The sequence below is a fragment of the Melozone crissalis genome, unplaced genomic scaffold (assembly GCF_028551555.1).
Source record: "Melozone crissalis strain CALT ecotype California unplaced genomic scaffold, PUWL_Pcris_2 ptg000042l_1, whole genome shotgun sequence".
Classification (NCBI taxonomy): domain Eukaryota; kingdom Metazoa; phylum Chordata; class Aves; order Passeriformes; family Passerellidae; genus Melozone; species Melozone crissalis.
The window spans coordinates 53,894,657-53,915,440 of NW_026535820.1; the positions used below are offsets into that span (position 1 = coordinate 53,894,657).

A 20,784-nucleotide genomic window follows, 5' to 3' on the forward strand; every position below is an offset into this window, starting at 1 on the left:
TCAGAGCTGCTGGCAAGGTTGGTGGTTGAGTTGGTGGCAAAGGAACATATGAAGAGTCATATTTAAAGTTTCCCAACAAAAGACTACCCTCAAAAATATATTAATGGTCTGTTATATGGTGTCAGTTTTGCTATTTATAATGTGCCAGGACAGAATGAAGTGCTTTGGCCTAATTTTGTGTGTAGCAGAAATCAGGCCACAGATCTGAGAAACCTACACAAACAATATATCATATTAGCTGTGGAGGAAAAGCAAAATCTTCATACAATTTTATTTTTATTTAATTTACTGTTCAGTTTCAAATGTTAAAATATTTTCTATTGGCACTTATTTCATAAATGTGATCCTTCATAAAGGTGATCACGATAGTTTTATTTTTCATAAAGAAGCTGAGCAGCTGTAGCCTTTAGTGGGTTTCAATATTTTTTTTAAATGCTATGGGTTTTGTTTCTATGTAAAGATCAAGCAAGGAGATAAAGTGCATATACTTGTTCAGTTTACCTCTGCTTCTGTGACAATTTTCATTTTTATTTGATTTCTTCACCACCTCAAAAATATATGTACTTTGACTTGTTTCCTCCTCAGTTACAGCCAGACCATTTGGTCCATTTGCAGTGCTATTCCCACCCCTCCTCAATTATCCTGGCTCCCCTGTTTCCTTTCCTGCCCACCTCACACCCTACCAGGTGGGTACCCCAGCTTTTCATCCTCATAAAATCTTCTATACCTCTGGGAGTTTTCATTGCTTGAAGCTTGCTCTCTCACTGAATACTTATAGGAAATGAAAAATAATTGGAACCCCCAGAAATAAAAAAGCAAATGAAGCATTCATCAACACTGATAATATATCGTAACAATAGTGATATGTTAATGAAAATAGACATGAAATCAGCCATAAAGTAAATGCAATCCATCCCACTGTAAATCCAGAGTTTAAAAGCTCTTGGTGTGAAGAACTTTTCAAGCAAGTAAACCTGCTTGTGCATTTAAATCTTAGTTTTATGGAAAATTGTGAGGTCACTGATAGCAGTGGAAAATCAAAGCATTATGGAAGTTTTAGTTTCAGTAAAGTTTTGGTTTCAGTAAGTTCCATTAGTGTTAGCCTGACACAAAATTATATTAATAATATCTAAAAGAGAGGCTTTTACATTTTCAGAACAGATATTTTCTTTCTTTTTTTCAGAATGGCTTAAAAAATTCTAACTTAAGTTGTCCTGTCTTTAAGTGGAGGATAGGAAATAAACAAAACAGTCCAACTGACCTGACATCAGGTTTGGTTTTTTTTCCAAATTGCATTTGTGACAAAAATTTTAATTTCAGGGTGAGATATATGGAATTTCCCAAGAAACACCATGGCTGACCATTGAGCATCACCCTGAGCAATCCCGAAGCACCCACCTCCATCAGCGAGGCACTCGACATGGAAGTGTAGATGCATAGGGCACCAAGCCTGCTTTGTCAGGAGCAGTTCCATGGTCTCACCCATCCTTCTCCAGGTGCAGGACACGCTGGCACACGGCTGGGGCCACCAGGTGTGACAGGAAGCCCATCCCTTGCTGCAGTGGGAGGGTGAAGCCAGGCAGCGTGGGGCAGGCAGCGGCCTCGCTGCAGAGGCTCCAGGAGCAGCGTTGTGTGCAAATCCTGCACCAGGCCACGGGTGCTCTGGGCTTGGCACCAGCTGGGCTTGGGGGAATCCGCTCCCCGTCCTCCATAAATCTAGCCCAGTCCTGAAGAACCAAACTTCCTCCAGTCAGGGATCCATTGTGTTTCCCCCAGTTTACACAAGGCTGTTTTGGTGCCTGTGTGGGCATCTGCCCTGCAGAGCAGCAAGCTGGGTAGTCTTTGTGGCTGGAGCTAGCAGAAACCACAGCACAACGTGAGGGTTTCCCATGCTCCTCTCCACCATGCTCGTGCTTCAGGATAATTTGGCGTGACATTTTCCAGTTAACAATTCTGACTGCAATTTGGCTATAAATTAAGGATGGTTTTGGTGTGTTTTTTTTCTCTTGCCTTGTGGTTTGAGGGAGAGGGGAGGGGGAGTTGGTTGGCAAAATGGATGTCTTGGTCCAGGTGTCAGGCTGGCCCCCACACAGTCCCTTTTATCAGCTGTATGATGATCCCAGCTGTGAGCATCGAGGTGCCAGGAGTAATTAGAAGCGCAGCTATCAAATGTTACTTTGTTCACAATGAGAAGCACTTCTCTCTTTTTTTTTTTTTTTTCCTCCTTGTGAACTTTTCACATTACTGGGCTGAACAAAATGGGTGGAGATTTCTCCTCAAGCTATTTCTATTGTTATATAACTTTGATAGCGACATTAAGTGAGTCTTTGCTGGCTGGCTGAGCCTTCTGGAGCCTTTTGGGTGTTAAATGGGGTTCTCTGCTCAGTGACCTCCAACAAGAGCTGACGTCTCCTGATCTAAGAGCTTCCTGTTGTTTTACTGGTGACTGTTGGTTTTCTATTAAGCTCATTTGAGTTCTGCACATTTTTACCCTCTGCCCTTTAAAGGGAGGGACTAATGTTAGTTTTGGCTTCTGAATGAACACTTCGCAGTTCAGGCTCACAACAGAGCAACTGCAAAAAAAAAAAAAAAAAAAAAAAAAGAGAGAGAAGGAAGAAAATTTAAATTATAAATCGTCTTTGGCATCATGGCATGCCCCATTAACAGCTGACTTCACTGTCACTATTATCTGTAGGACATTATTTCAATGTCAAATGTCCCCAGTATCAAGCATCCTACAGGCTTTGCTAGTCATTCAAAAGTCATGAGCTGTGCTTAAAAATTTGTGAGATTTAAGAACTTGCAATAATGCATATTTGGTATTTCCTTCTGCCTTTCAGTGTTTAAACCTTCATGGGTACACAGAGGTCACATTTTCAGACTTTTCTCCTTAGCCCTCAGGGCTAGAAACTCCAAAATGAAGGCTGAGATTGTCAAAGAATTAAATTCTTCTAGGAGCTTGAGGGGGCAGGGGGGCCAGGAGAAATCATATCAGTGACAAAATCCCAAGAGCTGGGAGAAAAATTAGTAAGTGGGACGCTAGGGGTGCTCTTATTTCCTTGCTGGTGACTGAGGCTAAATAGCCTAAATCACAGTGCTGATTTAATTTAAACAGATTTTACTTAAACATAAAAAAAGCTAGAGCATTTTATCATCACATTCTTAAGCCAAGCTGCATCAGAGCCCCATGGTACATATATATGCTTAAGAGCAAAACGCAAAGAGAGGATAGAATTTCAATCATAACTCTGGATTTTGTGCATTCAGTGGATGATGTTTGATGCACTGACGTACATTCCTACACATGTCATCTGGAGCATGTATTTGGAGTGGGAGCACTGTCCCCAGGCTTCCAGGCTGCAGCCTGACCTCCCCGAAGGCAGAGCTGTTCACCCACCAAGCCATTCCTCTTCTGCTCTTGAAACCAGGACAGTCCCCAAGAAAATGCTTCACACTGCAACCAGATCACATGAATTACAGCAAATTGCAGGCTGTTCAACCATATTAAACTAATTTGGACTGAGGGAGCTGGCTTTCAGCTCACAGGTAGCAAGTAGAGTTTACAATACATGTATGTGGAGTGCCATGTTGAGGTAGGACCGAAAACCCAAGAACTGTTTTTGTTTTGTTTTTTCTAGTTAAGTACAAATTAAATTATGCAGCTTAATGCTATTCAAACAGAGCTTCACGTCTATAAAATTAACAGATTAAAGAGTTCCTGAAAGTATTGGCCAAAATACAAGAATTAAAAGTATTTTAAGAAAACAGCTTTGAACGAATCCACAAATGAAAAACCTCACTGTCATATTTATTTACAGATATATGAGACATTCTGAAATCAGGGCATTTTATTTTCCCTTAGCATTATGCGTTTAATTTGGAAGTCCTGTATTTTAGACCTTCCACTGAATCAAAAACCAAAACAAAGACTTCAAAAGCCATTGTTACTCTATTCAAGTCTAAACTCTCCCTTTGTTCCTTTAGCTAATGAGTTTATACTGTCCTGCAGGGAGAATTGACACCAGCCTCAAGTAAATGAAAGCAGGCCAAATGTTGGTAAGATCAGAGCACTAAAGTAATTATGGGTTGATTAAATGTTTATCTTCTTTACAGGTGGGAAGGGAAGAATGAGAATGAAGTGGGACGATGCAAAGAGACTGGCAAGATTCATGTGACAGTCAATCACAAGTACTACAGGCCAACTGAAGTGGTAAGAAAATGCCCTCTCTTAGCTTTGCAAATGAATAATCCAATCACTCAGCCAATAAATTGCTGCATTTGGCCAGCAGTCTGTGAAAACGGGTTAATTGCACTCCTGCTGCCAGCTTTTAGAGCTCTAAATTAGCCTGCTTGCTGGCCCCTCACTGCCAGCTCCCTGGGAAGAAACGAGGAGCAGGCGGGAGGAGCGGGTGGCCCTCGCACAGGGACACTGCTGCTCTTTGGTCACCCTCCCGAGTGGGAGAGACGGTGCTGAGGGGCTAAAACATCATATGGGAAACAAGTCAAAGCATAAACCAGCTCCTTGGGAATGGGAATATGGGCACCTCTTCTCCAGCTGCAAGAAGGGAAAGCAGAGGAAGGAGGGCACGGATGGGTTTGGTTATGAAGTTCCACCCTCTGTGTTTTCACGGTAGTGTTTCAGCTCCAGCCACTGAGTGTCCTCTGTCCGGCTTACATCTGGCTGGGTAACTGTGGGTGCTGCAAAATCCTGTTTTAGATGTGCTTGTATGCTTTGGAGGGTCCCACTCAGCAAATGCCCATTTGCAGAACATATCTTTACTCCCAGGAATGTCTCAGTGAAATCTGCTAAGCCAGCACATGCTGCTGGCTGGATCAAATCCCTAACCCCTGTGCTCCAGTCACCTAGTGAAGATTCTGGGAGGAGGAAAAGCCCAGCAGTATTTCCAGGTCAGGCAGGATGGTGGCAATGCACAGAGATGGTACAGGATGAAGCCTGGTTTCAGGACACAGGGAACAATAGCCCCAGTTGTGCTATTTGGGAGTGGGTGTACCAGGAGAGGATTTCTCCTCTCCTGGGGAAAGTGACACGATCCCCACTGGCTGCTGACACAGCATCATCTGTCAGTGTGCCCATTCAGAAGAGCAGTGTGATTCAAGCACTGGGGTGACAAGAGCACCTTTGTGTTGTTGACACAGATTACAGGGTGGGAGTAGGGGGCTGCTGCTTGGCAGTGGGCATGAGTTCTAAAACTGAAATTCAGAGGGGAACAGAGACTTTCATGTTTCTTAAAAAGGGCTGGACCTGTGTATCAGAATCAAATGCTAGGAAGTCATTAAGAGCTGTCTGTCATTCTGTGCTGTGGTAAGGTGTCAGGGTGATAAGGAGGACAGAGACAAAAGGACTTGCGAAACAGGAAAAGGACACTTGACCCAACAAGTCTGTGCTTTGTGAGACCCACTTTCCTGCTTTGTCATACCTCTTAGTAGCAAGTACATATTCACTCCTCAAAATTCATGATTAGTATGCAGCTCTTTGGAAGTCCTCTTCATGTGCTCAGATGTTTTCTGCTGAAATAGTGCTGCCGGTGGTCCTCTTCCTCTCTGTCCCTATTGGTGCCCCTCTGGGAACACAGTTTCTGGATTTTAAATTCAGCTCATTATAATTACTGTTTTGGGAAGGTGCATAAGCACACATCCCTCAGGAATACTCAACATTTCTAGTGGCTCCATACATGAGAATAGGGAGGAATTCAAATACAGAGTGGAATGTGGGCTTGGAATAGGGCTATGTATAGCCACAGGAGATGTCTGATGCTTGTCTGAAATTACCTGGTTTCTCATGGCACAGCTTCCCTTGAACGAGGGCCCCATCTCTATCTTCCCTACCCTCATCTTGCCTTGCTTTTAATGAAGTCCCAACTTGGTTCCTGTCTGTTCTTCCTTCCTGTTCTGTGGAACACAGGAAGGCTGTGAAGCTGCTCAAGTATGATCAAGGTAGAAGCACAAAGTGAAGTACCTTTGTTCTAAGGAGCATGCAGAGGAACTCTGAGGGAGCTCTTCTGTGAAGAGATGTGATATCCTTTTTCTGCCATCAGTTTCATTTTTAGATCATCTCAGGATGTATAACCAGAATCGCTTTCTCTTTTTTTTTTTTTTTTTAATTCTAATTTGATTTCCATTCCTTGTCAAAGGCAGGCAAACTACTCTTTGTTTCATTCTGGGAATCACATATGTGCAATTCAAAATACTGGACCAAAACCCAATGCATCACAAGAAAGCAAGGAAGAGCAATGAAATAACTACAATGGACTGACAGCACACGTCCCCTGCTGCCACTTGCACCAATACTGCCAAAGGCAAGAAAGCCTCAGGTTGACATTTTGGGAGGAGGCTTAGCCAGTTCAGTTAACAGCAATTCTGCTGCTGAATCACAGCTGACACAGAAAATCTGATGCTCAGATTCTCATGTCTTATTTGGAAACATTTCTGTCTGTCTGTCTCTCTAAAATTTAACATGGTATTCTGGAAATTGAAAATAAACATAATTTAATCTTGTGTACAGTCAGTTCTGACAGTGCCAATACATTCATTTGAAAACACATTTGTTTTCCTCAGTTAGTGATCCCTGGGGTCAAGGCCTCCCATTGAAAAGCTTAGCTGTACTGAAGAAGAAACCTTGAAATGTGAGACAGTCTTCTGGTCAAACTAAGTAGACCCTTTGAATGTCTTGGCTCTAAATCTCTTCACTCTGCTTTTGACTGCTGTGGGGCCCCTTGATATTTACTGGCCTTGGGAATTGTTCCTGCTAATGCTTCTAATGCCTGTCTCTCTCCTTCCTTCCTTGTCTCCTGCCAAATGCAGACCTATCAGTATCATTTCTTTCAGCTTTTATCGAATTCCTATCAGTATATTTTCTGACCCTTTTAAAATGCTTTTGGAGGCTAACCTGCTGCAAGGATTGGGGGAAAATTTTTGTTTGTTCCTTTCTTAAAATCAACAATTTTCACAGAAGCTTCACAGCAAGATTGCTTTCTATGCTGAACTTGATACACTACAAAAGGTGCTTTCACCTATTTTGCAAGCTTTTTAAGCACATGGCTAGAAAAGTCATGCTTTACATTCACCTTTGGCTCTAGGCATGTAAAGATCAGTTTCCAGTACAATTTACTCACCTGTGAAATGTAGGTACTTCAGAAATTATATCATTGGTCTTTTCTACTTACAGTTAGAATATTCCTATTGTATGTAGGCAATTTAGTGGGTACTTGGATTTAAATAATCTACTTGGAATTCACAAAAATAATGTTAAAATAATTTTAATTTTCTTCAAAAGTTAAAACTGAAATTCAATAAGCTGCTGGGTGAGCTGGAAACAAGCAGCCCTGCAGCACATACTGTCATAAGCATCAGGTCTCTCAACCCCAGAAGTTGGGTAGCTTTTACAGAGTTAGGGTCTGTCTTTAATTTTCTTATCTTTCAGCAGGACAATTACTATTAATTTGTATGCTTGAATTTCCCCCCAAGAATTGCACAATTGCTTCTAATTAAATTTTGTCCATTAAGGTGTTTGAATTAAAGTGCTTCTATTATTTTTGCATGGCAGAAATTAAGCTAACAGTTTTATAGGTGCTTGCTTCATTTCATTGCATTTTCCTGCAACAGTGAAGGTTAACTCCAGGTCTCACTGGTCTGTCTTGTCATCACAGAACTTAGATGTATATATCTCTCAGTTAGGAGTTTATGTCACTGTTTGAAAAGGGAAAATAAAAGAAGCTCTTCAGCCATGTGTAGATGTTGTTTTTTCTCCAAATCTAATACTCTGCATGTGTAACAGAGAATTTTTCCCCTTTTCTCCCACCTGTTTCTGCAGTTGTCCTACAGCTTGTCTGGCGTAGGAACTGCAGGTTGGATCCGTGCTTCACATTTGTTATGGGCTGGCGTGGCTGTAACTCTGAGGATGTGCACACATCATCAATGCAAATTTCCTTCCTTTAAGCAAGCCTGGAAACTCTGTCACAATGTGATGCTAATATTTAAGTAGTCATCTGGCCTCTTATTATTCTTCTTCAAAGGAAAAAAGGGCATGCTAACTTGCTAACTTCTTCCTCTTGTTAAACGCCTTAAGCAACTTTTCTCCCAGTTCTTTCTAGCACTGATATAATTGAAATATATATATAGAAATATATATATATGATATATATATTTATATATATAAAGTCCTATGTGCGTCACTTATACTAAATTGTCCTTCTCAAGTCCTATGTGTAACACTTATTCTAAATTTTGCATTTTTGCTTAACTGTGTTTGGCCTCAGTTACCCTTTTTCCTCCTCGGAATTAAGCAGGACGGCTTTAAATTTCAGTCTCTTCAGATGTTTTTTAAAAATTCAGCTCTGTGTTTCCCATGTTTCATAGGATTCCAGTAAAAATTCCTTGGGGCATATCACATTCTCCCCAAGTCAGCTTTCTTAAAGTCAAAAACATTTCTGAACTCCTCTAAGTGCTCCTGCCCTAAAGAGCATTTAGAGTCTAATGAAACCATGATCACAAACCCCTAAATGCGCCACACTTCCACTTCAGTTTTCATACAAGTTTCATTTCCTACTCTTAAGTTCAGAGCTGCCTGTGACTGTAAACTGTTCAGATATCTGCACAAGGAAACACGTGCTTCCCCTCCTCAAGGATCTTTTTGCTCATCAATGTCAATATGTGGCCTTTATTAATACTCATGAAAATGAAATGGGAGCATTCAAGGAAGAATAATCTTCAGATTATTTTCCTGTCTATTTTCCTCTAGCAGTCAGGTAAAGAAGTTGTGAACTGTCATAAAACTGACAGCCTTCTCTTATCTGTTTTCTTTCCTCCTTGTTCTGAAAATGTACGTCAACATCTGAGAACTATTGCTTCTGCTGTCCTTAATTCTCCTGCAAGCTGACTTTGCTTCTGTCTCAGCCAAAATGTTTATATTGTTCCTTACTTTAATCTCAACATTATCTCTGCATTGCTTTGCCATCCTCTTCCTTTTATTTGTCCCTCCTGCCAATAAAACCTGCAGTAGATTGTTTGTTTGTTTTAGTTAAGGCCTTACATATCAGGCATTTCAGAGGTATCTCTGAAAATATACATGTCAAATTCAGCCAAGTAAAATAATGATCAGTAGTAACTTGTCTCTATAGCATCTAAGAGGCACTTAACATATTTTAAATATTTCTCAGCAAGCGTGAGAGAAGGGGTTTGTAGAAAAATAGCATCACTGTGTTTCTGCCTCTGAAACATGTATGGCAGAGCAGACTGCATGGCTTGAGTGATACCATTAAGCAGCAGCAAAGCTGGGGGAGAGCCTGATGGCATTGTCATTCCTAGGGGATGCCACCATCCTAGAACAGATAGCTTTCTGCATTTTTTATCTCATCCTGATTTTCTTCATTTTGGTTCTTCCTTAGAAGAAGGGAAGATCATTATTGCAATCAAACTTTCCTCTCAATATGTCACCAAGCTGGAGAAGATTCAGCAGGCTCATGTCCAGTCTTGCTTCGTGTCTTGTTTAATCCTCTTAACAGACTCTTAGCAGGAGCCCTAGCTTACCTCCTTTGTAGTAGGAGCAGATACCTAGTATGTGCCCCTCCAGGCCTCCCACACAGATTCTGACTTTTTGCTTCATAATTAGCTCATTACATCAGTATTAGACCGGCACATCCAGTAAAGGAATCCCTCTGGACATCACTGCTCACACACTGTGCTTTACTCAGTTGCTTCTCTTTGCGTCATCCTGCTCCTCCTCTGCTGTGCCTCCAACAAAACATTTCTCTGGCAACTTCTACAGCTGGCTCTGTTGCCCTTCTTCCTTCACCACCTCTTTCTTTGCTGTCATTCCTGAGGGTTTGAAACCAGCCATGTGTCATCTGTGACCTTCACATCTTCATTGATCTTCCTGAGACTCTCCGAGTCTGCTTTCCCACCCCCTAATGCCACAACCATCTGACAAGACTAGGCAGAGGAGGAGGGTGTCCTTACCTCCTGGGGTCTAGGTTGGACTTTGGCTTTTGCACCTTGGGTGTCGCACCGTATGTTTGCCTACAAGACGAGTCGTTTTCCTTTGGAAGTATTCAGACTGGCTGAAGAAATCTCCGACTGATTTTGGGCAATGCAATTTTCCATTCTGGGTGGGTAAAGAGATTGCAACCCCATGGAAAAGCTGGTGTGTAAAGATAAAGCTGTCATCCAGGCAGAAGGGTTGGTGGTTTTGATTCATTGCTCATTTTTCTAAATGATGTTGACACATAGCAATTAGTGGCAATCTTGGATATGACGGATCTGGGCTCAACTCCTGAAAACAGATTTTTAAATTAAACTTAGGTGACTGGAGGATTAAGGCTGAGGGAGAGGTGGATGAGGACAGAAGGCTGTCTACCTCCTTAATTAGACCCTACCTGATTCAGCCAGGCATCCAAGCAAGTGCTTCACTTCAAGGGCCTGAATAGTTAATAGGGACAGTTTCCATACTAGTAGCCAAGAGTGTGTTTACGTTCATTGCTGCATCTTAACATGAAGGAGAGCAATTTATCTGTGATGGGAATTGAGAAGGCCGGCCCAAACATTGTGGGAGCTCAGGAGGTGACAGCTGATTATTCTCGTTTGCCTGCCCCATTGTACAGTGCCTGGGAGCAGAGATGCTGAAATAGCTCAAGACAATTTCTTTAGTCAGGTTCTCTTAGGGTTGCTTCACAGGCAAGAAGGAATTATACCAAGTTGATGCAGTTTGTAGTTTTAATCAGCTGCTGCAGCCCATAATTCTTCTCTGCCTTCCTAGCACTGGGGGGTCTTACTGCCACCTCTTCACATATTCATGTTTATTCATGCACAGAAAGTCTCTTTTTATCTCACCTCTTATCCCCTTGCCTCCCCCTTCTCTTGGGCTGCCATTTGGCCTGCTCCTCCCCCTTGTTATCTCTCTCTGTTGTTTCACCCTCACTTGGACCCTTGTTTTCTTATCACTGCCTGTCCTATGCCTGTCCCGTGCAAACACTCCAGCAGATGTGGCTGGAAATGCAAAGCCTCTGAAGGGGAGTCACGAGGGTGGGAGAGAAGCAAAAGCCGTGACAGAAGTCCAGGCTCAGGCAGCACCAAGGCACATTTGTCACAACAGCTAAGTGTTCCCTCCTGACAGCAGTCTCCACCACCTACAGCCTATTCCCCATTTTCTACGAGAGATCAGACATTTGAAAGAGACAAATTCTTGTTCAGACCACCTTCAGGCTGGTTAATCCAACCTTTTGGAGTTTCCAGTGAGAGTGGCAGAGTTGCTCAGCACAAATCAGGTCCCATAGTGGTTTTCTGAAGACCTTGGTGCCAGAGGTGCTTGAGGTCACTTACACACCTGATTACTGTTCAGATTTAAAAATGGGAGACTGTCTGAAGATCTGTCTCACTTTCAGATGGTGTTTTTTTTATTTTACAATGGCTTTTTAAAAGTCAAGCAATATGTTAACAATACTGTTCTCATTTGACTGCATTTCCCACATCATTGTAACCTTTTCTTTTGAGTGTGCTGTGCCAACTCAACCCTTGCAAGGGTTTTAGAATGGCAGCAGAGAACGGTAAATGATACGATTTATATGAAAATAAAAATGGCTTTTGAATACAGAGGATGTGAGACAGAGGTAAGGTTTCCTTCAGTAAATCTGGAATTAAGGGCTAGTCTCATGTCTGATTTCTCCAGCCTTAGCCAGAGCTTGCTTGCCTTCAGCTGTTTGTACTTTATTTTATGAGTGAGTGGGTGTACAAAGGAAGATGACAGCCCCAGAGTGTTCATGTGTTTCATCTGAGAAGCCATGAGATGGTTGTAGAGTTGGCAGTAGCAGTTTCTGCTGGGTTTGGGTCAGCAGAGGCCTTGACATCAGCCTCATTCACCATAGGAGTGCTCCAGTCAGCGGTTTGCTGGGGAAATAGGTGTCTCCAGCCTGGGCATGCCATGGCACATCGTATTTTTCTTCTTGAAAGATAGTACTTTAAGGCACTGATTCTCAAAATCCTGTGCCACCTCTTGCCAAATATTTATCATTGTGACTTTGGTGCTGCTGGAGATGTTATAAGAGTAAGTGCAGCTGTCTCTCTGAGGGACAGTGTGAAAGGGCCATTTGGACCAGGTTAGGAGAAATGCATAAAGGCATAGCAAGTTCTTAGGAGTGAGGAGGGTGTGGGGGTTTGTCTCCAAAAGCTTTCATTTCATGATTTTTCAGGTGTTTCACAGTCCAAAAATGACAGTAGGCATCTATCAATTTTTTTTTATTTCTTTAGTTATCTGAAGCTTATTCCCCTAGAAAATAAATAATAAATAATAAAACATCCCACTACTACGGGCAGTAGTGGGATGCTTTAACTTCACCTCTGGGGGAAAAAAAGTCAAAAATGTTCTTCTAACAAAAATAAAATCAAAATTGTCCCTTCAGTTTTTCTAAGAAAAACCTAATTTGGAGGGGAGGAAGGTACTTTTCTAAGGGAGTCAAGACTTTTTTTTTCATTAAGTCCTAGAGGTCTTCTGTCTCCCAAAAAAAGTCAACACAGAGATTTTGTTCAGACTCATCCTCGTCCTTCACCATTTGCTATTTCTCTCTAAAGGGAAAATAGTTGAAAGGAGGTGGAAGTTTGGAAGTGGTTGTTTAAGAAAATAAACCTTCACCTTTCCCCTCTCTCACCTTTTGAGTCATCATTTGTAAATTAACAACTTCATGAGGGAGGCATGAATAGGTGGGACCTTTGCTGTTATTGCTACTCTGTGGTGATGATGATGATGTTGAGGAGTGCTTGTCGAGTGATGTTGAGGATTAGCTTCTGTATCTTCTTGTCTCATATTTATATTCCAGAAAAAAACCATAACCATGATTCAGATTGCATCAGAACTTAAAAACCTTTTACACTGTTAATTGTTTTTTATTATCCTTAATACTTCCCTTGTGTTCAAGAAGAACTTGTATGGTTCAATAGCAGGGGAAATTGAGCCTTGTAGATATAAACAACTTTTAAAAAATTAGGGAGGGTAGGGAAGGAAAAGTATTGTTGCTGAATAAAACCTGAGAAGAATTATCTCTGTGTCAAAAACATCTACAGTATTTGTCATGAATCAGGAAATGGTTCTTCATGCCCATCTTGGATGTTCCCCAAATTGTCTGATGTACCAGCTGGATGGGTGAAAGAGAAGACAGTAATTATCTGCAGGGCAGGAGAGACTTAAACATTAAGAACTTTATGCCTTGGATCAGCTGGAATTTTTGCTCATTCCTCACATATAGTCTCTGAGCTCACCAAAGCAGACAATATGAAAAATATTAACAGGATTGAAGAAGACATTAGTAATAGATTAAGAGTGCATGCCTCTCTTGTGAGACTTTTTCTTTCTTGATTTTTTTTTCTTTCAGTCAGAAAATTCTAAAGGTGAGTAGGTGAAGTCAATTTTAATAATTCACAGACGATTATACATCTATTTCTTGTTTGACAGAGCTAGTGTTTAAACTATTAGCATTGTCTGGCATAACATGAAACAGGATCAGTCACTCATCCCTTTGAAACCTCTAACCTGACCTCATTTGAATTTCTTCCTTCCAGCTTTGCCAGTACATTTTAATAGTCTTCATAGAGCTCTCAGCTGCCTTGTGACTACAGAATTTATCTACCAGGTTGTGGTTAGGAGCAGAGTAAGACAGACCCATTCCTCATCACGTTTTCTGCATGCAATGACACAGAAACCTCAGTGCTACAGCTAGCCATTGAAATTCAAAACAGACCACTCGACTGCTGCACAGAAATGGGTTTTTAAATCAGATTTCCTTTCTGGAACACTGTTCTGTAATTTTTGAAAGCACTCTTTACTTTTTTTTTACTTCCTCCAAATTGCTGAACTGGTACTACTTTGCAATCATGCTTTGTATTGGTTAGCTGTAAGGGGAACAGTGGAATAGCAATAATGAAAACAAAAAAATATATGGTTTAAAATAGGACACCTGCCTGGTTTTTTTTTACAGTGGTCTGCGACAAGTTAATGTTTATAATTCCCTACATGTCCTACTGAGTTAGTGGTTGCAGATCCTAGTTTTAAAAATTTCTAGATTGGGTAACTAGGACTTGAATTGCTTTTGTTTTGGCTTTTAATTCTGTTTGACTGATAAAATACTATGCTTCTATCTTCTGATTTTGGAAGCAAAATACTATATTGAAGCTTCTTTACAATAACCAAAACTTCTGACTAAAGTAATTGGCTGCCACTATAGTTTTTCCTCAGATAACAGTTGTAAATTTCCAAACCTCTAATCTTTGGCAGCACTCTCCTCTTGATCCAAGTTTTTGTTTCCATGTGTTGGTGGAGATTAAAAAGGGGGTTATGAAGGTGAAATTGGAAACAGAGGAAATGTGAGGTTTTAGGAAAAGCTCAGGTAGGGCCAAGTTCGCTCTGTCCACTGTTTTTATATATATGAAACAAAGACTTTTGGGGCCTCCTCTTATACTGCAGTGTCACCACTGATCACACATTGTGACATTGATCCTCACTCAAAACAATTCTTCTGTAGTGCTAATCCTGTAAAATTACCACAAGTCTTTTATCCTGCACATAGTTGGCTGAAAGGGCTTGTAAAAAACTATCCAAGGTAGTATTTAGGTGTGGTATTCCTGACCTTCCTTTCTCTGTCTCCTCCCCAGGGTGCTTATTGGTATTATTTTTGTATTTTGCATATTTGTTAGATGCCTTCTGGACAGCTTCCGGGCTTAAAATAAATGCCAAAATTAATCTTGACTGATGAAGTGAATCCCAAGAGTGAGATAGCTCAGGTATTATAAACAAAAAGTTGTCATGAGTAGAATATGACTTGCCCTATAGGTAAAGCCACCCACCTCTATAGCAATTCAACAGCTGTGTGGCATAAATAAATGCAAGGGTAAGGGGGACACGAGAGTGAAGACAAAAGCACAGGAAGGTGTGTTATTCACCACAATAGGGATCCACAGCAGTGAAGAGTTAAGAGCATAGAAGAACAGCCACAGGGTGTTGGAGATGGATGGCAGGTCATTTGTGCTGGAAAGCTCATGAGAAGTATTCTTATTTTTGTCTTCTAGTATTAGCAACCACAATTAATTCTGCTTTGGCTTAACTGCTGAATGGAATTAAGGAAAAAAAATTAAGATCTTAAATATGGCTTTGGAAAGGATTTCCTTCTCCAGAGTAATGCCTGCTATCTTTGATACCCTTGATAACACAGCTTGCTATGACTGTGAATACCATGGATGCAAACATCTACATCAGCCATGTCAGCTGGGATCTGCTTTCAGAGAAAGCAGGTTTTGGGGCTGTGCTTGTTGGATGAAAAACTTCTGGGGAAAACCCTTCATACGTGCAGGTACACTACAGCTTGGGTACTTGGTGTAGGTTTTCTAAGGATCAGCATTATATACCAGAGTTCATCAAATGGCCATTTTGTACATTGGCATGCTGACAGCTCATGACTTACCAGGACTTTGAGCTGGGAGGGACTGCTTAGAAATGTGACAAAGTGGTTGGAGTTGCTGTTGCTTTTGGCTGGGACTACCAAGTATTGTCCTATTTATCACAGAAAGAGGAAAGGGCCTGCTGAAGTGGTCAGAGGAATGTAATCAATAACTCTTTTTCCACACACCAACCAAAGAATGCCAATGGCAGCTAGAGACAGAAAGAACTAAGCACATTAGATGTGAATGCCCCCTTGGTTTGTATACCAATTTTTCCCTTGTTGCTGACCACGTTTTTTCCTGTAAAGCCTGCAGAATCTGGGTTATCCCTCAATGTCTTTTTTAACTGCCAAGAACTCTGAGAGATACTGTTTGCAGAGCAAAACCCCAAAAACCTCTACAGTGTCCTCAAATGCTGGGTGATACGAAGGCTTCCTCAGGGTTCCTGTGTAACCTGTCAAAGACAGCTCCGGAGATTGGCATGCTCCAGTTGAGATATCACACTTGTGGTGTCAATTCCAAAAGCCATCGATTCTTAAGGCACAGAAATGAACTTTATATCAAGTTCCCCTACAGGAAAATGTTCACTTTGGATCAAAGTTCAAAGTGAATGAATTTTTTGCATTTCCCTTTTATTCACTGCTTACCATATCAACTTAACATATTTTTATCTTCACATAAAAAGTACCATCTAACCAATTACAGCGATCTGTGTAGAAATGCACCTTGAAGAAAAGCATTCTGTTGATGTAAATTATTTTAATTTGGACTTTGACTATTAGAGAAATTCCTGAATAGTAAGGAAAGGGGGAGTTAGACATCTCTGTAAGGATACCAATTTAAACTGTAATGCTCATGGGAAGAGATGACTTCACAATGCAGTGGTGGAGGTAAACAGACTCATTTCTGTAAAAAGGGTGTTGACAAGCAGTGATTTTTGGGAAGCCTCCAGACAGAGTCCAGAATACTCTAGACTCTGACTTTGGGGATTTAGGCAATATAAAAATTATTATTTAAAAAAAAAGGCAACTCAAGCATTTACATCAGCTATGCCTGCAGCTTTTTTGTTTTTCTTTTTTTTTCACATACTTTTGTTCTATTAAACATTTCCAGAAACATTGTACAGTTAAGCCTAGCCCTGTGAAAAGGAGTAATATCCTCTTTTGATAAACTCTTCCTGTGTTGCTGTTCTGTCAAATTGAGTATATGTCAGCTTCACATTTAGGCTTCTTCAAAAGAATAGAATATGTAGGGTCTTGAGCCTGACAGACCTCACGTGGACCTGAACTGAAATAATCCCATTGAGTATTATATTGTTGAGTATGAAGTGGCCTTGAATATTCTCATGGCCTTAGGCATAGATACAGAGATGGCTCCCTCCAAAACCAAGTTCCAGGCAGGCTGACAAAATAATTTCCTTATGTCCCATAGTGTTTTGCTTTGGTTTGCTCACACAACCCACATTAATTTTTATTTTGCCTAAAAAGGCAGTGCTTTGTGGAGAGGCAGCTTACAAGCATCCTGTTTTGTTGCTTCTGTTTTGCCCCCTCTGCAAAACACCCCACTGATCACTGCTGCAAAGAAAGCAGATTCCTCTTTCTGTATCCTCTTATTCCTCCTGAAAACTCTCTTGTTGCCTTCAAAAATCACTGCATACCAGTGATGTGCTGTGACTTCTTGAGCATCTTGATCACCACTGCTGTTTGCTGTTGCCTTCTCACACTGTGTCTCTGCTTATTTGTGCTCCATTTCCTGCACTGTGGGCATGGGAATGCAACTTGACCCAGTGATTCAGGCTGAGCAAAGGAGAAAAATCTAGTCACAACAGTGTGAAATGCTTCAGTGCAGCAGAAACAGGGTAAATTATCTCATATAAAAGCTGTTTGTCGTGGTAGCAGTATGAGTTCATGTTGTTAGCAGGTTGAGTATGTGCATCATGGCCTTGGATTATGAACACTTTGTGCAGGAAAACCAACATTTTGTTTCTGATTTGCAGCACAGCCAGAGCAGGAAGATCTTGGGTGATGGCAGAGGTTTTCAGACACAGGCTGTAATAATCACCATTTCTTTGTAAAGATTTTAGAGAAACATATGTGGGAAATTATTTATTAAATCTGTTAAGATTCTGCCCCATAAATGCTGACTTTCACCTGCCTGCAAAAGCTGAAGGAAGGATACCAAGCGTAGATTGGTGTCTGGATAACAAGACAGCTTTTCAGTGCCCTGAGATCCAAGGAGCTGGTCCTCTTGCTGGAAATTCTTTGGATACCATCTTTAAATGTTTTACAGTATTTTTATTAGTACTTTCCACTCTTTGGTGGATCAATGGAAGTCTGTTCTGAAATTTTAGGCACTTCTTTCTTTGCAGTAGCGTTTCAAATTAATGGTCTGCAACTGTAAACTTACATATTTGTACTGACACATTTTTTAAATATAAAGCCCTCATGTTCCTGCAGTAAAGGAAGATCCAAAGAAAATGAGAATATCTGGCACTCCAGTCTCCACTATCAGCTCATTAGCCAATTCTGCAAATTTATTCTTCATGTGGAAAAAATGTTGTGACGTAGTGGCTTGTTGGCTGTATCATACAAGTGTTACACTGGTAACTCTGTTACTATAAATTTCAAACCAGTGCATATTTTCAGCTATTGCAAGGTATCTTCATGAACAGTCCTGGTGGCGTACTTTAGTAACTTATATTTTAGATTCAAAACACTGAAAATGCTGTAGGCAGTAGATGTGATTTCATCCAGCCCATATATGGATTGTTTAGTAGCTGGCTTTTTCAAAAAGATGCAGTTAGAATCATAGAATAGAATCACAGAATAGAATCATAGAGTATCCTGAGTTGGGCAGGACCCACAAGGATCATCAAAGTCCAACTCCCAGCCCTGCACAGCACACCCCAAGAGTGATTCCATGTGCCTGAGGGCATTTTCCAAGCACTTCTTGAGCTCTGTCAGGCTTGGTGCTGTGACCACTTCCCTGGGGAGCCTGTTCCAGTGCCCAGCCATCCTCTGAGTGAAGAACCTTTTCCTCATACACAACCTAAACCTCCCCCAGTTCAGGCTTCAGGCCATTCCCTCAGATCCTGCCACTGGTCACAAGGATGAAGAGATCAGTGCCTGCCTCTCCTCTTCCCCTCATGAAGAAGTTGTAACTGTAAAGGGGTCTCTCCACAGTCTCCTCTTCTCCAGGCTGAACAGACCAAGTGACCTCAGTCTCCTCTCATACAGCTTCCCCTCAAGGCCCTTCACCACCTTTGTGTCCCTCCTTTGGATGGTCTCTAACAGGTTTATATCCTTCTTATATTGTGCCTCCCAGAACTGCCCCCAGCACTGGAGGTGAGGCTGCCCCAGCTCAGAGCAGAGCAGGACAATCCCCTCCCTTGCCTGCCTGGCCATGCTGTGCCTGATGCCCCCAGGACAGGGCTGGCCCTCCTGGCTGCCAGGGCACTGCTGGCTCATGTTCAGCTTGGCATTGACCAGGAGCCCCAGGTCCCTTTCCATGGGGCTGCTCCTCTTGTTCCCCAGTTTGCACATCAAGTACCTGATAGATCCAAATACACCTACTTTGTTGTTTTCTACTAAAAATTGCAAATTTATATTAAGGATCAGTTTGTCATTGCTTTGCTGTGACCCTTGGGGAGTTCTGTATGATTTTTGATGCTACAGACTTGGAAAGTTTAGTGCAGGGAGCTAGGAACTAATTTTCATTTAAACTGTGGCATACACATATTTCTACAAGAAAATGGGCTTTACAGAGGAAATTTATTATTACCAAGCTACTTGAGTGAAGGCTTAGGTATCAGATTATTTCTGCCAATGGCAATGTCTTGTGGAGTCTGTACAGAATTTTTGCAGGGCTGAGGCTTGTCTCCCATTCTGTTTCTTTTCAGTATGTGCTGGTGCACTGGATGACTTACACCCCTCTGTTAAGATACACTGTCTTCATACTTTATTATTCTCCCTAGTCTTGCACTTAATTCTCTGCATTTTGGTTATCTAATCATCCATTTTCCGATAACATCATTAGTCATTCCACTATTTTCCTTCCTCTTTCCCCTCAATTGTCTGTTGTCACTCCTTTTTGAATGTATTTAGACATTGCATTTTTACTGTTACATCTCTTCAGAGCTAAAATACTTCTGTTTTATTTAATGGGGATTTTTTTTCCTCAAAAGAAATATGAGACTCTTGCCCCAGAACACTAGCTCTCCACTTCTATTACTCCCCAGCACCTACACTGCTCTCTGGTTTTGCTGCCCAGCTAGCTGAACATGCAAGTGTCTTCCCAGTCTTTTTGCACAACCAGAACTTCAGGTTTTATTCTAGGAGATGCCTTTTAAAAACATCTCCCAGAATCCAAGAGCAAAAACAAAAAAAAAAAAAGCACATGCCTGGAAATATTCTACTGGTGAAAAGAGGGAAAAGAGCCCAGCTTCTTGTAGAGCCCAGCTTGGTGTAGGTTGTTGTCAGGATTTTTTTTTCCCCAGATATTGGTAAGTAAGTGAAACAGAACTTGATTTGGTGCTCATTCTTGATGAAATGCATGTGTTATGCACATACATGTGCTTTCTCTCTCTTTCTTCTCTGTTTAAATCCCATTTAAACAGTGCTCAGTGACTGCTGGGAGTTGTAATCCATGTGCAACTCTGTCATGAGGCAAACACCAGCTGGAGGGACGGCTCTACAGTCTGCAACCACTTGAGCTGCTGAGGAGTCATAAAAGAGGGAAAAAGAGGTTCATGAGAACTCAAACAGTGTCTTTTGGAAAGTGTTTCTTACACTCTCTTAAAAGCTACGAAGTCTGTATCTTGCACAGTTTCTTGTGCTTAGCCAGGGACAAGATTATGAAACAGAAAATGACAGAACTTCACAGCCAAATTGGTACTTTCTCAGATTTGTTTGACAAGATATTTCACACAGCTTCTGCAGAAAAAACTGCTGTTTACTACATAGAAAGAAAAACAATATTTTTTTTCTTTTTATTGAAGGAAATATTTTTTCCCCTGACATTATGAACAGTTGTGAATATTCCTGTTTGGTCCTTTACTCCTGATAGATGTTTTCATTAGCCATCTCTAAAGTCCCAGTTTGGGTGTTTTTGTTGAAGGTTATCTGAAGCAACACAGATGTTTGGAATTTTACCATTCTTTTAATTAAATAACGTGTTAGGGTATATTTATAGCTTTGCTGATTCAGAGCCATAGGTTAACAACTCTTGTACTCCAATACTATTGAGTAATTGCCCAGAGCAGTATCCTAACACTTCTGTAAAACAAAGCACTAGGGACTGTTAGTGTAGAAAACTGTGGAATTTTATAAGGGATTTTGACCAGGGAGCACT

General features: G+C 41.2%; 1 protein-coding gene across 1 annotated transcript in view; it reads left to right on the forward strand.

Annotated features, from left to right (window-relative positions):
* Positions 1–20,784, forward strand: part of GMDS (GDP-mannose 4,6-dehydratase) — a 416,552-nt gene that overhangs the window by 338,353 nt on the left and 57,415 nt on the right. The window contains exon 9 of the mRNA XM_054284932.1: positions 4,114–4,210. Within this exon, the coding sequence (XP_054140907.1) occupies positions 4,114–4,210 (97 nt within the window). The remainder of the gene's footprint in view (positions 1–4,113; positions 4,211–20,784) is intronic.